Source organism: Lepidochelys kempii, chromosome 1 (genome assembly GCF_965140265.1).
Source record: "Lepidochelys kempii isolate rLepKem1 chromosome 1, rLepKem1.hap2, whole genome shotgun sequence".
NCBI lineage: Eukaryota > Metazoa > Chordata > Testudines > Cheloniidae > Lepidochelys > Lepidochelys kempii.
In genome coordinates, this window is record NC_133256.1 from 59,327,452 (window position 1) to 59,347,069 (window position 19,618).

The following is a 19,618-nucleotide window of genomic DNA, read 5'->3' on the forward strand; positions in this document are numbered from 1 at the left end:
AAATGTGAAAAGCAACATAACATGGAGAGTGAAAAATCTATTCATAAATGTGTTGGGCAAATAGAGCAACTCTGACTTAACATTATATTATATGAAGATTGTGAGATATTTATTTTTTCCACTGCTGTTTAGTGTGCTGGGTTCAGACAGGACCTTAAAATAGAAGTTAACATTTACATTTAACAGACTGCAAGCTCTGAGGTGTGGAGAATCTATTTGTTTACATTGTCTGGAAGGTACAGAATCATAGAAATATAACACTGAAAGGGACCCCGAGAAGTCATCTAGTCCATCCCGCGGCAGAGACAGAGCCTATTATACCTAGACTTTCCCTGACAGGCTTGTCTAAGCTGTTCTTAAAAACCTCCACTGACAGTGATTCTACAACCTCCCTTTGTAACCTGTTCCAGTGCTTAACTAGCCTTATAGTTAGAAAGCTTTTCCTAATATCTAACCTAAATCTCCTTCACTGCAGATTAAGCCCATCACTTCTTGTCCTACCTTCAGTGGACATGGAGAACTCTATTGATCACAGTCCTCTCTATAGCAGCCTAACATATTTGAAGACTGATCGGGTACTCCTTAGTCCAGGGGTCTGCAACCTTTCAGAAGCAGTGTGCCGAGTCTTCATTTATTCACTTTAATTTACGGTTTCACGTGCCAGTAATACGTTTTAACATTTTTTAGAAGGTCTCTCTCTATAAGTCTATATATTATATAACTAAACTATTGTCGTATGTAAAGTAAACAAGGTTTTCAAAATGTTTAAGAAGCTTCATTTAAAATTAAATTAAAATGCTGATCTTACACCACCAGCCCGCTGCTGGCCTGGAGTTCCGTTCACCTAGGCCGGCAGCAGGCTGAGCAGGGCCTGTGGCCAGGACCCCAGCTGGCAAGGGGCCGGCAGTCAGAACCCCAGACTGGCAGCGGGCTGAGCAGGGCCGGTGGCCAGGACCCCAGACCAGCAGTGGGCTGAGCAGGTACCTACCTTCTCCCTGGTTCTAGCCCATTCTCTTCCTCTCTCTCTGCACTGAGCTGAGCACAGGGCTGGGGGTGAAGGAGCAGGCTGGGGGTTGGGGTGTAGGGTCTGGCCAGGAGCTAGAATGAGGGAGGGGACTCAGGGTTTGGGCAGGAGGTTTGGGTGTGGAGTGCTTACCTGGGCAGCTCCCATTTGGTGCGAAGGGTGCAGGTGAGAATGTGGGGGGGGCCCCCCGCTGGAGCTCCTGTTTGGTGCTCGGGGTGGGAACGTGGGGGTTGCAGGAGTCAGGGCAGGGAGTGTGGGGGGGCTGGGTATGTGTGGGGGATGCTGGAGTCGGGGCTGGGGTTGTGGGCGGGGGACAGGGGTCCAGGCAGAGGGCTGGGAGTGTGGGCTAGGGTCGAGGAGGTGCTCCCAGCCCCCTGCCCAGAGTGGCTCACAGCAGGGAGCTGGAGGGGATATGCCCTGATTCCATCCCCGTTCCCTAAGGCCCCATCCCCACCTGTTTTCCGTCCCCTCCGCCGAGCAGCAGAGCAGCAAGCTCTGCTTCTCCCCCTCCCTTGCAAGGGCCATCAGCTGACTGGCAGCAGGGAGGAAGAGGAGGAGGGGCAGGAACCCAGCACACTGGGAGAAGAGGCGAGGGAGAGCGGAGCTTGCCTGCCCTGCAGCAGTAGCCGGCAGGACCAAGCTTCTTCATCCTGCTCCCGCGGGGGGCGGGGCAGAGAAGAGCGGGCTGGGGCGGGCAGGATTTTTAATGGCACGCTGCTGCCTGCCAGAGTCCTGGCCACTGGCCCCCCCTCAGCCCACTGCCGGCCTGGGATCGGCAGCAGGCTGAGCGGGGCCGGTGCCTGGGACCCGGCAGGCAGCAGCATGCCATTAAAAATCGACTTGCGTGCCTTTGGCACGCATGCCATAGGTTGCCAACCCCTGCCTTAGTCTTTTCTTCTCAAGACTGAGCATCCCGAGTTTTTTAACCTTTCCTCATAGGTCAGGCTTTCTAAAACTTTTATCATTTTTGTTACTCTACTCTTGACTTCCATTTTGTCTGCATCTTTCTTAAAGTGTACCACACAAAACTGGACATGATACTCCAGCTGAGGCCTCACCAGTGCTGAGTAGAGCAGAACAAATATCTCCAGGTCTTACATATGACACTCTTTTTAATACACTCCAGAATGATATTTGCCTTTTCTTGTAACAGCATCACATTGTTGGCTCAATCAATTTGTGATCCATCATAACACACACTGACCCCCAATCCTTTTATGCAGTACTACTACATGCATCCGATGAAGTGGGTTTTAGCCCACGAAAGCTTATGCTCAAATAAATTTGTTAATCTCTAAGGTGCCACAAGTACCCCTGTTCTTTTAACTACCTAACAATTACTCCTCACCTTGTATTTGGATATTTGAATTTTCCTTTTTAAATGCAGAACTTTGCACTTGTCTGTACTGAATATTACCGCATTCATTTCAGACCAAGTCTCTCATTTACCAATTTTGAATTCTCATCTTGCCCTCCAAAGTGCTGCAAGCCCTCTCAGCTTGGTGTCATGTGCAAACTTTATATGCATACTTTCCATCCCATTAGTTAAGTCATTCATGAAAATGTTGACTAGTACTGGAAATGGGACAGACTCCAGTGGGCCCCATTAGTCATACCCTCCCACTGTGATAGTGAACCATTAATAACTACTGAGTATGTTTTTTCAAACCATTGTGCATGCATTTTATAGTAATTTCATCTAGACCACATGTCCCTAGTTTGCTTATGAGAATCTCATATGGACTGTGTCCTTACTGCTTCCTTATAACCCTATTAGCCTGCTTATAAATTAATTGTTTGATGATTTGTTCCAGTATCTTTCCAAATATCTAAGCTAAGCTGACTGGTCTATAATTTCCCAGGTTCTCTTTGTTTCTCTTTTTAAAGATAAGTACTATACTTCCCCTTCTCAAGACCTCCGGGACCACACTGTCCTCCATGAGTTCTCAAAAATAATCCCTAATGGTTCCAAGATTGCTTCATCTAGGGTGAACTTCATGAAGTCCTGCCAACATGAATACAACTAACTTATCTAAATATTCTTTAGCCTGTTCTTTTCCTGTTTTGGCTTGTGTTTCTTCACCCCTTCTGTTAAAAATTGTGTTAAGCGGAACTCTGGTACTGCAGAAAAATATATCATTAATGATGCAATGTCAACTAAAAATGGAGGTTTTTATTTAAATCTTCAGATTTGTATGTGGAAAAAGGACAGAAGTAAGGATAGCAAAACTTGATTTTTGTTTAGCACTTTTTAACTAAATACATTTTTAAGGTGTTTTGTTTATCAAGATTTTAACTGAACGCTTCCTAGTATACCAATATTCACCTATTACAGAGATATGGACAACTGGCCCACTTAGGAACAGCTGTTCGAATTTGACCCATGGAACCTGATTCAACATTTCAATAGATTCCATGCAGATCACAGTTTATGGGATGGGTTTGTTCTGCTTTAGTTAAGTTTGGGCACTGCTTTCTGTTTAAAGGTGGACAATTCTCAGTACTCTAAAATAACATGCTGATTTGGATTGTTTATTCCTATAAATGTTATCATTGGGTGGCATCAGAGAATTATCTTTAGCTCATTCTTCACAAGAATTCAGCAAAATATTTTCCAGACTCTGCTTAGCACTTTGAAGTCCTGTTACAGTGCTGCACTTTAGCACTTCAAACTATTTGTCAGATTGGCAGCAGCCATTTGAAAATGGAAAGAGGATGTTTGAGCAAAGAGCTTAAAACATGCTCTTACACTGCATTTTAAGCGTTACATTTGAATAATTCATTTACTCAGACTTAATCATTGCTCTCCAAATATTCAAAGTTTGAGGTTTAAAAGTGATTGGCAGCAATGATCAGAATCACAATGACAACCCCAGGACATGTAAGAAGTGGAAACTTTATACTATCAGTGGAATTAAGTGTAAACCTCTGCTTCTCTATAAATGATCAGCCACAGAACCTTAATTAGCATATTATCCGTAAGACTGACCTTGGCTACACTAGAAAGTTGTACTGTTTTTGTTATACTGCTATAGTTAGAGTGGTAGAAATACCTTCCCTGCTAAGCATGAGGGCAGTTATATCGGTATAAAGGTATTTTATACCAGTATAGCTATCCATGTATCGGAAGAGGAAGAACTTTACTGGTTTAAAAGTCACTTTATTCCTGCATACCTTTATAACTGCATCCACTAGGGCAGTTATAAATAATTTCAATGTTAAAAAAAAAAGATTTCTAACTGAAATTGTTATATCGGTAAAACTTGAGTGTAGATAGGCTTGAATGGATGGGACACATTTAACAGCTGTTTAAAAGACATTATTATACTATATGGGAAAGCATAATGATACAAGTAGAAGGCTAATATGTTCACAAATATGAATATCATAACTACATTTATACAATCCTGGGCATTTTGTGCTTACTACTTGTGCTTGAACAATAGTATTATAAGAAGTTTTATACTGGTGAGAAAACATTCATGATTATAGGAACACGGATAGGGCATTGAACAGGACACTTCTTATAAAGCTTTGCCAGTTGCAAGGACAGAGTTGTAAAAAAAATTATATAGTTTTACTAAATGTATTTCTCCTGTCCAAGGCAAGCATTTGTACAACTTAAACCTATAGTAACATGTGCCAACCAAGTGATCATAAAAAACTGCCTCTTTGAGGATGTTTCAGTAGCAGTAAGTCTGACAATGCCATCTGTGCTGTTAGGGTCAGTTGGAAAATAAAATGGACTACAAGTTACAATCTTACAAATACAATGGCCAAGTAAGGCAACGTTCCAGTCAAATCCTTTAACATTCTGAGCTCTCATTGCCAAATTAGCATCAGCAATCATTGTTTTTATTTTTTACTATTATAAATTGTTGGGAAAAAGTGAGCATGGTTTCTGTAAAGGGAGATCATGTCTTACTAATCTATCAGAGTTCTTTGAAGGGGCCAACAAACATGTGGACAAGGGGGATCCAGTGGACATAGCGTACTTAGATTTCCAGAAAGCCTTTGACAAGGTCCCTCACCAAAGGCTCTTACATAAATTAAGTTGTCATGAGATAAGAGGGAAGATCCTTTCATGGATTGAGAACTGGTTAAAAGACAGGGAACAAAGGGTAGGAATAAATGGTAAATATTCAGAATGGAGAGGGGTAATTAGTGGTGTTCCCTAAGGGCCAGTCCTAGGACCAATCCTATTCAACTTATTCATAAATGATCTGGAGAAAGGGGTAAACAGTGAGGTGGCAAAGTTTGCAGATGATACTAAACTGCTCAAGATAGTTAAGGCCAAAACAGACTGTGAAGAACTTCAAAAAGATCTCACAAAAGTAAGTGATTGGGCAACAAAATGGCAAATGAAATTTAATGTGGATAAATATAAAGTAATGCACATAGGAAAAAATAACCCCATAGATACATACAATATGATGGGGGCTAATTTAGCGACAACTAATCAGGAAAAAGATCTTGGAGTCTTTGTGGATAGTTCTCTGAAGACGTCCACACAGCGTGCAGCTGCAGTCAAAAAACCAAACAGGATGTTAGGAATCATTTTAAAAGGGATAGAGAATAAGACGGAGAATATCTTATTGCCCTTATAGAAATCCATGGTACGCCCACTGAATACTGCGTACAGATGTGGTCCCCTCATCTCAAAAAAAGATATACTGGCATATCTAAAATGATTTGGGGGTTTGGAACGGGTCCCATATGAGGGGAGATTAAAGAGGCTAGGACTTTTCAGCTTGGAAAAGAGGAGACTAAGGGGGGATATGATAGAGGTATATAAAATCATGAGTGGTGTGGAGGAAGTGAATAAGGAAAAGGTATTTACTTGTTCCCATAATATAAGAACTAAGGGCCACCAAATGAAATTAATGGGCAGCACGTTTAAAACAAATAAAAGGAAGTTCTTCTTCACTCAGCGCACAGTCAACCTGTGGAACTCCTTGCCTGAGGAGGTTGTGAAGGCTAGGACTATAACAGGGTTTAAAAGAGAACTGGATAAATTCATGGAGGTTAAGTCCATTAATGGCTATTAGCCAAGATGGGTAAGGAATGGTGCCCCTAGCCTCTGTTTGTAAGAGGGTGGAGATGGATGGCCGGAGAGAGATCACTAGATCATTACCTGTTAGGTTCACTCCCTCTGGGGCACCTGGCATTGATCACTGTTGGTAGACAGGATACTGGGCTGGATGGACCTTTGGTCTCACCCAGTATGGCCATTCTTACGTTCTTATGACTAACCCCTTTAATGAAATATCCGTTTTTAATATGCCTTAAATTATGTATTAAGTTCACTGTTTTCTTTATATCCAAAAGATGTTTTCAAATCATTCTTTGACAAGATATTGACACTATGAGTCATTTACCTGAGATCTTGTATCCATTATACTTATTTTAAATTATAAGTAAAATTATTTTTTTATTCTTTCCACCAGGACCAGTGTGAAGAGAATGAATTTACCCTGCAGGAAGCTGGGAATGTCTGTTATGAATAGCTAGTGACAGTACTTACTTGAAAGAGAAAGTTATTGGAAACTACTAGCGACCTAACAAATTAATCTTTGAAGCTTTTTTTTAAGCCAGTATCAGACCAGCAACTTTGAAAACAAAATATCAGCCGACTGTGTCCGTCCGTAGAATTTATCCTACAATTCAGTACATTTAACTCCAACTTTCCATTGACAAAAACCAAGAACATTAAAATAAATAAACAGAAATTGTTTAAAGAAGAGAAAGTTAGAAGCACCACAATGCACACTAATGCTGTGGTAGAAATTGTGTCCAGATTGACTTAGTATAATATATCTTTTATCAAGTTATCTGATTTCAGGGCCAAAGATTAATCAACGGATGCCACCCTGATGGTGTCAATGCTTTTAAATACACATATAAATAGAAAAATCCTGTTTGCCATGCTCTTCACTATATAATTGCATATGATGTATAAACTAGGAAAGCAAATAAAGCAAACTGATACTATACCTCCATCATTTCCAATTTATCTGGATATGCAAGATCCCCAGGAGCAGGCTTGTAACCTATGATGTCTGTCTGAATGTAGATAAATGTCCTGTATACAAGGCGTTCTTGTACATCCTCTAACATCTGCTGGACACCAGCAGCAAATGCACCCAGTTGTTCTGCTGACAAAAAAACACCAATACAATTGCTCAGTAATTACATCTAGAAAATAATGTTTAAAAAGAATTTTTGAGTTTCATACTTTGTCACAAATTAATTTACGTGCTGCAAAGAAAGCCAGGCACAAATAACATTTGAAGAGCTGCACAATGAATGGTTTGTAACAAGCCATGAACTCTTGCGCTCTTAACTACAGCTCTGTCACTGACTTGCTATGTGGTGTGGGGCCAGTCACTTCAGCTCTCTCTCTGCCTAAGATTTCCCCACACGCAAACTAGGAATACGACAGAACATAACATACCATATTACAGTTTAAGTATGCTGATTTTTTGGGAGATGCTAAAAATATATGTCAAAATGAAGTTTTTGCCTTTATACTAAGAATATGCCCTAGAGTAGTTTTGTCATATACACAGTACAGTATTACCATGTGGACTGAAGTGTCATACTGTGCTTCTGTGTTTTGTTTTTGATAGTGTGAGGGATCAGGGTCACAATTCTGTTCTTAGGAAAGTAAATTAACTATCTTCACAATCCCAGAGATGGATAGCCACTCAGATGAGCAGAAATTTCTGCATATTTATTCCATATGCAATTACATACTACAAGGGAATGGAAATCTAAAGGCATATGACTAGATTTCATAAGTTTCACAGTAAGCCACAAATGAAGAACTAGTTCCTAACAGGAATGGCATGATATTTACCAGAGGTGGTTTTTACCAGGTAAAATCATGCTTTTTACCACCTCAATTTAAGGCATTTTCTATTTTAAAAACTGTTTCATTATTTCACACATTACACTTTATTTTAGTTACGTAAGACAACAGTATTCATAGTTTAATTTAGGATTATACAAATAAAAAGTAAAACTGCAGTGGGTAGAATACTAATATATATAAAATTATAATACTGAACATCAGAATGTCTGTACACATTTCGGGCTCAGTATCTTCTCAAGGAAGCTATACATCTTATGATTCATTTCAGTTTTCAATATTACACACACAAAACTCAAAAACATTCCATTATATGAAAACAACAACAATGCAGAGTTCTAGGCTTGAAGCATGAAGCAATCATAAGCATGCAGAGTTGCAGACTACCAGTCCTGGTCCATCTGACCTTGCAGCAGCCTACAGCAAAAGACCAACTTTGATGCTGGGGATAGACTGAGCCTATTCCTCAGGTTTGAATGGATGTATCCAAAGTTGAAAAGATTCATTCTATGCTTGCTGAATGTGCTGGACACTGATGCAATTATTTTTCCCAGTTTAAACAGGGTTTAAGTGGAATTTACCAGCACCGTGTCCTAATCCAGTTTTTTCCCCCAGGAAATTGCCAACCCTGGTTCCCACATGAATAAGACGACTTTTCAAAAAAATCTGGAATCCCTGACTAGATGTAAAGTATAACATACACTATTCTCTTCATTGCACTCTACATGGCACTAGTCCTGTACCCCACAAGAGCACAAATTCATTGATCTGAGCAATTCCACTGACATCAACATGATTAGTTGTGAGAGTAAAGTTATACACATGCATAAGCATTTGTAGGATCAAGGCCTGTTAGTAAAATCAAAATGTAACAAGAATCTCTAGAATACCCCTTGTATACTCATTTCAATACAGAAATGTTTTAAAACAATTTTTTTTTACCATAATGTAACAAAAAAAGGACAAAGTTCATCTAAAATAATCATGTGTCACCTCTAACACGTTTAGCACATAAGAAACATCTACATCCGGTTTCCTATGAAGTTTAGTAGTTTCTAACACTGATTAACACCACAGTCACTCATTTTCCACCTATGTATTACCATTGTTCTGTACATGATCTTCAAGCATCTCATTTTTGAGAATTCCACAGAGTTCAGACAAAGTTTCTAAGTGAATAACATGGATGATCAATGGCCTGAAGACATCATATAACGAGAGACACAATTTCTCCAAAAGTTCACTAGAAGAAAGATAAAATGTATGATATCATAAAAAAACATTTCCAGGATACCAAAATACTAACTAAGATCATGTTACAGAAAGGACTAGTTCCTGTATGCCAGCACCAACAAACTGTTTACAGCATAATGTATCCTAATTTTAATCCAACTGAAGTTACCATTCATAACTGAATTATATAAAATCTATAATCTCAGACCCAATTTACAAATCTGGCATCCCTTCTCCTTAGAACTGATGTGTAGCTATTGAGAGCACAGTTCTATAATTAAGCCCTACTTACAGAGTATTACATTATAGCAAACTAGGAAATACTAATATTCATGCTAAAATAAGTTTACACTGTCATTTTTCAGTGCTCCCTCTCCTATCATAGAAGATTTGTATTTTAACAAGAGCTGTCTCACTCTCTCAGATGAGCTTCTCCTAGATTTCAATGAAGTCCCAGTAATGTGCTTATGAAAATCTGAACATTTAAATCATGCCTGCTAATTAACAGAAAATAAATTAAAGAATTCAATCAGAGGATTTAAAGTATTTACACTTTCATATATTTGAAAGTTTACTCCAATAGGAAAGTCCTTCTAAACTAGATAAACCATGTTTTTTAAAGGCGGAATTACTGACAATTGCAGTAGGCATCTTGAACTCTGTCCAAGTAACTGAACAGCTGATTTCAGAGTAGCAGCCGTGTTAGTCTGTATTCGCAAAAAGAAAAGGAGGACTCGTGGCACCTTAGAGACTAACAAATTTATTTGAGCATCCAATGAAGTGAGCTGTAGCTCACGAAAGCTTATGCTCAAATAAATCTGTCAGTCTCTAAGGTGCCACAAGTCCTCCTTTTCTTTTTGTGAATAGCTGACGAAAATATAAATTTTTAAAATGTACATATTTTGGTATGGGCATCCTGTAAGAGCTCTCAAAATATAACACAGCATAATCAGGGCTGCTTGCCAAGGTAAAGTAAGAGCAGACACTGAGAAAAGGGGGCAAATTTCAACAGCCCAACACCACACACACACAAAAAAAAACAGCAGCAGCAAGAATTCAGGGCAAAAATGTCAAGCCTGGGTGCCTAAAGGAAGGTTCATAGATCCATATTCAGGCACCAAAATGAGTGACTCTCAGAGAATCAGCATCTTTGTTGGGAAATAGGGTCACTTTTAGGGTTAAGAAAAGAATAAGCATCTTAATTGTAGTGACCCTAACCTGAATAGTCAATATTTGCATATTCCCAATGATGCCAGGGGTTGAACTGACGAGCAAATGAGGCAGGTGAACTGGCTTCCTGGCTCTGTCCAGTCAAGATGTGAAAATTGGGCATTACTCAGCAGATGTTCAGAATACAAACATTTGTGCTCTGCTGGGCTTCATAATTTGGCTCCTCTTTGATGGGGATTAGATATCCCTGGGCTCCTCCTCACTGGAGCATGGATCCCCAATTAGGCTTCAAAGGGCTCCTTGGGTATAGTACCCCAAGTGAGACTCAGATGCCCTGTTGGCATTTCGGAGCTTGGCTTCCTTTTAATAAGGCTCTGATGCCCTTTGCTTCTCCCCTCTAGCTTTTGGCTTCAAGGAGCCAACTGGAAAAATGAGCGGAAGAATTTTCCTCAAGCTCCACCCACCCACAATGTGACACTAAAATGATGTCAGTCAAAGCAGACCGTGTAGATTTTCATAATATCAGTGTCCCTCTTTCGCATGTGCTTTGATTATCACTGAATTAGTTAATTCTGACATTTAAATAATTATTGTTACACATCAGTCTTAACTTCCCAATGAGAGGAACCAGAGACAGTTTACGCCCAGGTGCACAGACACTACAATGATAGGCACAGTATAAGAACCTGAAATAAAGTAGAATAATGACTTCCAGAAGGGAAGTCTTTCAAACCACGCACATCAGCTCACACTAGGTTCAGGAGTTTAAGACTATCTTCAGAATCATAAGGGCTAGAGATTTAAAAACAATTCAATTAAAGCTTTGATTCTGGAGCACAAAACAGGAACCATCAGGAAAAACTATTAGTCCACGCAAACCACCTCAACACTGCCTAATCTAACCTCTGATGATACTTATTGTATAACACTACATTAAACATGGCATGCAAAAAAACAAGAACAGTATGTACTACCTACTCCAATTTTGGTGTTGGTTTTGTGAAAAACTCATTGTAGAGCTGGTGTTCATCCTGGCACACATGGACCATAAAGGCACAGCCACTTCGTACCTGCATTTCATAAATACAAATACTTAATTAACAAATTGTATTTTTCTTGCATTTACATTGAAAGGGATGTTAGTGATTTTTGCTGCTACAGATAAGACTAATTTGGAGTTTACTCTCTCAGCTGTTCAAAATTACACTATGTTGAAAAGGAGGTACTAGATCTCTAGCACAGATTTTGCCAAACAAGTGAAAGCTCCTTGGGAAACTTTTATGTTTTTGCATGCACTGGGCAAAGTTTAAAAGAGAATCACTTTTTGTCAGTGTCACTTTGTGAGGAACAGCACAGATTTTACAAGGGGAAAAAACTCATAAACTTTACTAAAAACTGGACAAAATTTCACACTAATAACATTTCTGGAAATCTGTCATTTTATCCAAGGCTGGTTGGATCTAGAAAGGAATCTGAGTTTTGCTAAAGAAATCTGAAAACATACAAAAAAACCCCACCACTAAGATTCTTACCAGAGCACAATGATCTCTGTTGTTCTGACTGGTTAATTCCGTTACAGTACTAGTAATACTAGGGCCTAGCAAGTGTTCCCGCTGAGCAAGGTAACATTGATGGATTTCATTCAGAAGTTGCTGGTACCTAGCCAAAAACAAAAACAAAAAACCTAACAATTGTGTACAAGGGATTTAGATTTTCAGGTCACCACTGCCAGTATTCTAACTTTTCTGCTACATAGTTCAAAACAAAGCAAAGTTATTAGTTTTTTTGTTTGTTTGTTTGTTGGGGGGGGGGGGGTGTTTCCAAAAAGCAGTATTTATTTAACTCAATATTTTTAACTGAGGTAAAATATTCTAAGCTTCCAGAATTTCAAACACTTGAAAATAAATGTATTATATTATACTCACTCTGGCATCTTCTCAGATCTTTGCTCTATTTGCTCAATAAGAGTCTATATTGAAAGAGAACAAAAAGACAAAAAAAAAAACCCATGAACTCCAAGCACATTAAGGGTGAATAAAAATTATTTTTTAATAAAAGAAATCACTCTTAAATGTAAACATTTTTCTTTTTAAAAATACACCTATTTAAAATTACTTTTGAAATTATGGCAACCTACATTAAGGCTTTAGAGCACTATAACCTATTAAAATCAATTAAATAAAAAATATTAAAGCAGTATGTTTGTTGCTGAAGTTTTAAAGAAAGTCAAACCACTGAACTGGTGGAAGGCACTGGCTAAGCACTTGGAACAAGAGTTTGTTGAAGTGCTAAACCACCTTTTGACACAGCAGTACGCTCCTCTGCAGATGAAGAGAATATTTTCTTCATTGTAGTTTATTCAACTCATTCGTTTCAATATTTAGTTTGTACAAAGTTGAGAAAAATTAAGAATTGGAAAAACAAAAACAGGAAAGCTTGTTTCCCTCTCCCAATCTATCAAAAATGAGGTGAGAGGTTGAGATCCACTAATTCTAAAGTCTTTGAAAGACGTGGTGATCAGAAACAATCAGATTAATTCACTAGCTACAGATATTTCCCTTGCTTAATAATTCAGTTTTAAATGCAAAACATTCTTCGATACTTACACAAGAAAAAAGTATCAGAACATTTAAAGGTGATTTTATTTAACTAATAAACTATTTTAAAATGCTGTTCGTGTATTTTTAGTTTAATTCTAATTTCCATCCAAAACACAGCTTGACAAAAATAATGAGTAAAAAATTAATGTTCATCATCTAGTAAGTAAGAAATGCATCATTCACCATTTTCTAACATAGGAAGGTAGATCTGAACACTATCCTTAAAACAGAAATAAACTGCAGTCCACATATTAGCATTAACAATGAATTTAAAACTCATTTTATGGCTTCACTATCAGCTATTGATTACCAAGCTACTTACTCTAACTTTGGGAGCAGCAGCTCTGAATTTTACGTAAAATAGTGTGAAGGCATTGTCAGAATTTGGCATAGATGAAGGATCCTGAAGAGAGAAAGAACAAATTGATAAATAAGATTAGTCTATATTTAGCTCATAGTATTAACTGGTTGAGACATTTAAGCTTTTGAGGAACTGTTTTGTGAAATGTTTGCACTTTTATGACCTTTTTATGCTTTTCTATTCAGTGTGCCAAAGGCTGGCACTCTCTCAAAACTCAGATAAACCCAGTTGGGAGAACAATATTCAAGACCAGAGCAGCAAGGGTTAGAATATTTATTGCACACTTTTATTTTTACTTCTCTCCCTTCTTCTCCACTAAAAAACAGTCACAATGCCATTTCCTCTGAAACCTGCCAATGCTGTTCCACTGATTAACCAGAAATGGTGACCACTGATAAATGGAAACCTAACTTCTATCCTGGAACTGAGAGGTTGAGTTAAAATTCAACCCACTCCCACCGAAGCCTGAACTGGGCTGCCAGAGTCTCAGGCATTTGCCTTGCCCTCCATGGCTCAGCTCAGTGCAAAGCAAGAGCTTTTACCTGCTCTAGTAATAGACCAGAATGGAGAGCAGAAAAAAGAACCTTGCACATTTGAATACCTTCTGGATAATTTAGTCACCAGCTCACCTCCCTCTCCTGCTCCCAGGGCACTTCCCACAGAGGTCGGGGGGAGAAGTAGCAGCATTCAGCCTGTGACATGAAGAGGGCAAAAAGTAGCCCCACCTCTAACTCTTCTTTACCCATCCCCTGAAGCAGTCTGGCTGCGCTCCCACAAATAGAGACCACCACACTGGTTTCCTGTCCCGTTAGGAGGCAGAGAGAAGACCTTCAGAGGGAAAGCAGAAGAGACTGCAAATAGCAGGCTAGCCCCCAATGAATTTCTTTCCACAGTAACATATGATCTGCCTTACTGGATCGGACCTGTGGTCCATCTAATCTACTAACCTATCTCTGAAGCCAACACTAGATGCTTCAGAGGAAAGTGCAAAAAAACCTCATTGTAGAAGGATATGGGGTAATCTTCCCTTTCCTCCTCCACGAAGGTCATATTCATAATCCCCCATAGCTAGAGATTGGCTTAAACCCTGAAACATGAAGTTCTGTCTCTCTTCCAGTACCCTTTTTGTTAGCATTACCTAGTATAACTCTGGACATTCTTGTTATTCATATAAAACTGTCCAATCCCTCTTTTAATCTAGCTAAATCCTTAGCCTCACAGGGTCCCAGAGCCTGGGCACCAGTGCAAACCTGAACACCTACACTGTAATTTTACAGCCCCACAGCTGACACAGGTCAGCCACGGGTGTTGTACTGTGGTGTAGATGTATCCTTAGGGAATGTCTATGCTGAAAAAAAAAAAAAAAAAAAAGGCCCACAGCAGTGAGTCTCAGAACCCAGGTAAACCAACTCAGGCTCACTGAGCTCACGTTACAGGGCTAAAAACAACAGTGTCGGCATTCAGGCTCAGGCTGGAGCCGGGGCTCTGAAACCCAACAAGGGGAGTTGGTCTCAGAGCCTAGGTTCCAGCCTGAGGGCAGGCTGAGACCCATGCCTCCCGTTGGGTTTCAAAACCCAGGCTCCAACCCAAGCGTCTACACTGCTGTTTTTAGCCCCACAGCATAAGCCCAACTCAGCTGACCTGGGCTGTGAGACTCACTGCCTGAGTCTGTTTTATTTTTGTTTTGTTTTGTTTTGTTTTTTTGTTTTTGTTTTTTTTGTTTTTTGGGGGGGGAAGGGGGTTGCACTGTAGACAGTACCTTAGTTTGCAGGGGATATAGGAGGGAGAGGCTGAAGAGATAGATTAGAAAAGCAGTGAGACTGAGGAAGAGGGGAACAAGAGAGATTCTCGGGATGAGGAGACAAGAAAGGGAGAAACTGGAAAAAATGGGTGGAAAGGGAGACAGAGCAATGCAGCCAAAGAGAGAAAGGGAAAGAAAATGGAGACACTGAAAGGAAGACAACAGAAGGAAATGAAAAAGAAAAGCATGTAAAATAAAAGCAATGGAGACACAGTAAATTACCTCTGTAAAGGTATACAGTGTAACAGAAGTCTGAATGGCAATATGTTAGTGTGCACACATTCAAGTTCTGAGAAGGGATATGGGCTCATTTTCCCCACCCCCAAATCTTCTGAATCACGTTACAAAACGCTCACAGGAATTATTTATTCTCACCAGATTTCAGCCAAAGTTATATAGTCAAATACATAATTTTGCTACTCAGATTTTATCATCTCTGCAAGCTTTTTAGGGGAGATTTGCATGGGCACAAAAGGTAGTTAGGTGTTCAACTCCCATTGAAAGTCAATAGAAGCTGGTCACCTAACTCCCCTTTGTTCCTTTTAAAAATTCATCTTTATAGCCTATTTTCAAGGTATCGCTTGGATTACTTGCGCCTGTCATTGCAGCTCTGCAGCTGTCCCAGAGCAGCGTAAACTAATGTGCTCTACAAACTAATCAAAAGGAAGTATTTAAATGGGCCATATCACCAAAAAATGCTTGTCCAATACAACAGTGTAATTAATATTAGCATCAGTCAAATTAATATTAAAAGAAGTTGCAGGTATTTTTGGTTCTGTCTAGGGCAGTGGTTTTCAAACTTTTGTATTCGTGACCCCTTTCACACAGCAAGCCTATGAGTGCGACCCCTTTATAAGTTAAAAACACATTTTTTTATATTTAACACTATTATAAATACTGGAGGTGAAGTGGGGTTTGGGGTGGAGGCTGACAGCTCTCAACCCCCCAAGTAATAACCTTGTCACCCCCTGAAGAGTCACGACCCCCAGTTTGAGAACCCCTGGTCTAGGGTTATTACAAATACATCAGACTAATCAAGTCAGTACCTGCTTACCCAACTTACCCTTTTTATCAACTGGCTTGTGAGGTTCTGTAGTGTGTTCACAGTGTATGTTTTCATAAGGTGCATAGCTTTAGAAAGACATTGTTTAAACTTAACCAAATACACGGGATAATCTTTAAAATTAGGCTGCAAAGAACAAAGAAAAACATTTTAAATGTGGCAGTAATGGCAGATGTACAAAAAATACTTTTAAAAAGAACAAGGTAAAAAGTATCCAATGCAAGCTAACTGTAGCAGGTTTATAAACTTAAGCATAAGTGGACTAAATGTATGCAGATAAGATACATTTTAAGGAGCAGAAAGTGTCTTCCTTGCCTTTTTTCCCTCTGTAAAAATAAACACATTTTTAAAAATCCAAAGTAACTAGAATATGCATCTCTAAAGTGTTAAGATTTAATCAAAAAATACAAAATGTTAAGTTACTTACATGTGATGAAATATATGTAATACAATCATCAAGCTTAGCCAGCATAGGTATAAATCCTTCACTGTTCACAGACAACGTTGGGGAATTTAATTTCTTTAAAAACCAAAAACACATCAATCAGAAGAAATTAAGAAAACATCAGAAATAACTAATTTTGGTCACAGAACTGAGATGATTAATATAGCCTACTTGACTTTCTAAGATTATAAGAAATAAAACAACACTTACTGTGTTAATATTTTCTAGTTCATTAAAATAAGAGAGTTTCTGTTGGATATTTTCAGCCAGGTCAACAAGTTCCGACTGTTCAAACAGAGCAAATAAAAGACTGTAAGTAACTTAAACTATTTAGGTTTCAAATAAGACATGTTAAAAAAATAAGATCAGATTTTGCTAGCTACATAACAGACCACAAAAAAATATGCAGAAAGCAGAAATCCTGTCAAGTTCTAAACTCTGAATTAAAGAAAGAAACGTTACCACTAAATGCTGTTCTCAAGTGTATTGTCTTTACGGACACACAACCTAGGGGTCTTGCAGTATTCTGAAGGAGCCGTAGAATCTTTTCAAGTAGTAAAGCTATTATATGCTATTCTGAAGCACTTCAGGATCCCAACATTCTTTAAAAATATACCATGCAAACATTCCTATCTTCAGTTCCTTTATCCCTCAAAAGCATCCAAAAAATAACTCGGAAAAAGTCATTATAGATCTGCAGAAGCAGTAGATTTGGAGAATATCATTTACTTTTATATAATCTTTCTTCTTTCAATATCAGAATAGTTTACTGATTTCCAAGCAGTTGCACATGTGCAAAGCCACTAAATGCAATGGGATGTTTACATAAGAGTCATTGAGGACATAAATTTGAACAATGCATGGATGGTGCTTATTGAGAGCATATTTTGCTCTGCAGAACCGTATTATTGGTGGTGATGTGGGATAAGAAAAGGAAGCAGTTAGACTAACATCTCAGACTGAGTTTGCAGTGCTGACAAAAAAAATTGTATGCAGTGTTGTTGCGTGGTGTAGCCATGTTGGCAGGTGAGGTAATATCTTCCTTTGGACCTGTCATAAATATAAAGGGAAGAGTAAACACCTTTAAAATCCCTCCTGGCCAGAAGAAAAACCCTTTCATCTGTAGAGGGTTAAGAAGCTAGGATAACCTCGCTGGCACCTGACCAAAATGACCAATGAGGAGACAAGATACTTTCAAAGCTGGAGGGGAGAAAAAACAAAGCCTCTCTTTCGGTCTGAGTGATGCTTTTGCCGGGGACAGAACAGGAATGGAGTCTTAGAACTTAGTAAGTAATCTAGCTAGATATGCGTTAGATTGTGATTCCTTTAAATGGCTGAGAAAATAAACTGTGCTGATGGAATGTATATTCCTGTTTTTGTGTCTTTTTGTAACTTAAGGTTTTGCCTAGAGGGATTCTCTATGTTTTGAATCTAATTACCCTGTAAGTTATTTACCCTCCTGATTTTACAGAGGTGATTCTTTTACTTTTTCTTCTATTAAAATTCTTCTTTTAAGAACCTGATTGCTTTTTCATTGTTCTTAAGATCCAAGGGTTTGGGTCTGTGGTCACCTATGCAAATTGGTGAGGACTTTTATCAAACCTTCCCCAGGAAAGGGGGTGTAGGGTTTGGGAGGATTTTTGGGGGGAAAGACGTTTCCAAGCAGGCTCTTTCCCGGTTATATATATCTGTTAGACGTTTGGTGGTGGCAGCAATAAAGTTCAAGGGCAAAAGGTAAAATAGTTCGTACCTTGGGGAAGTTTTAACCTAAGCAGGTAAAAATAAGCTTAGGGGGTTTTCATGCATGTCCCCACATCCGTACCCTAGAGTTCAGAGTGGGGAAGGAACCTTGACAGGACCAACTTCTTCTGATGACACAGACTGTTCTCCAACAGATGTTTGTCCAATAAAAGATATTACCTGACCTTGTCTCTCTAAATATTAAATATGTTTACTCGTATACTGAGCACTTGCTCTTGAGGTCAGCTGGATAGTAAACAAACATGGAACCACTCATAATGCTGTTTATGTGGCATCACTTTTCAGAATAGTATCAGTTTAGCTATAACAACCTTTGACAATTTTGGTTAATGCTTCATGACCATTTTGTCTGAGTGGAACATGGTGTAAGACAGGCTACAACAGCCTACAACTCATTTAGTTTTCTGTTTTCCAACAGAGAAAGTTTAAGCAACATTCCCATAAATGTTCAAACAGTAATTTCATCAGTCTGCAGACAACTAAATTGAAACCCGAAGGACTTGTGGGTTTATGAATAAGTGTGAACAGCTTAAGAGACCTTTTAAAAATCCTTTACTAAAGGGGTGCAAAAAATAAAGGGCAGCCCCCAGCTGAGAAATGGTAGGCAGAGACAACTGCTAAATAAACCTGTATAAATGACAAACCTTAACCCAAATTTTTCACAGGTAAAACAGTCCAAAAAAGAGGAATGGAAAAAGTCTTAGGATGTTCCTCTAATTAGGTGGCTACTGAAGAAAATATTTCCACATTAAAATATATGACTTTCTGGTGAATGGTTTACACAATTCCAACATGACCTTTCTAATTTCAGAAAAGTGTTTTCACTAGGAACTCTCCTCTTCAACTCCCAGGGACCATAGTGAAGAGACTAGAGAACTCTGCTCCTGTTCTGTTTCTTCCTCTGAACCAAGGACCTCCCCAAAAAGCCCCCCACACTCATCCTCCCCCGTGCCGAGCCCCATCCCCCACTCCCAGACTCCTCTCCGCTGAGCTCTAACCACCTTCAACTGGATCCCTCTGCAGAGTCCCATTGCCCCTGCACCCAGAACTGCCCCAACAAGACCCTGTACATCCAGATGCCCCCACACCCAGACCCTTCCCCACACACACATACACAGAGCCAGCTGAACCCAGATTGACCCACACAGAACCCTCTCACCACACATCTGGATCCACCCTCACTAAGACCCTCCACGCTTGGATCCTGCTGGGCTGAGCCTGCCTGCCCACACCTGGCATGGAGAGGCAGAGCCCCTGTGTGTTTCTGGGGCAGGTCTGACCCTTGTGCT

The 19,618-nt window shown here is 39.4% G+C and overlaps 1 protein-coding gene across 5 annotated transcripts in view; it reads right to left on the reverse strand.

Moving 5' to 3' along the window:
* Positions 1-19,618, reverse strand: part of COG3 (component of oligomeric golgi complex 3) — a 49,261-nt gene that overhangs the window by 22,118 nt on the left and 7,525 nt on the right. For all 5 annotated transcript variants that reach the window (XM_073344705.1, XM_073344695.1, XM_073344687.1 and 2 more), the window contains 9 exons: positions 16,779-16,853; positions 16,551-16,643; positions 16,124-16,249; positions 13,221-13,301; positions 12,224-12,267; positions 11,831-11,957; positions 11,277-11,368; positions 8,999-9,138; positions 7,019-7,179 (listed from right to left, as the gene is read on the reverse strand). In XM_073344705.1, the coding sequence (XP_073200806.1) occupies positions 7,019-7,179; positions 8,999-9,138; positions 11,277-11,368; positions 11,831-11,957; positions 12,224-12,267; positions 13,221-13,301; positions 16,124-16,249; positions 16,551-16,643; positions 16,779-16,853 (939 nt within the window). The remainder of the gene's footprint in view (positions 1-7,018; positions 7,180-8,998; positions 9,139-11,276; positions 11,369-11,830; positions 11,958-12,223; positions 12,268-13,220; positions 13,302-16,123; positions 16,250-16,550; positions 16,644-16,778; positions 16,854-19,618) is intronic.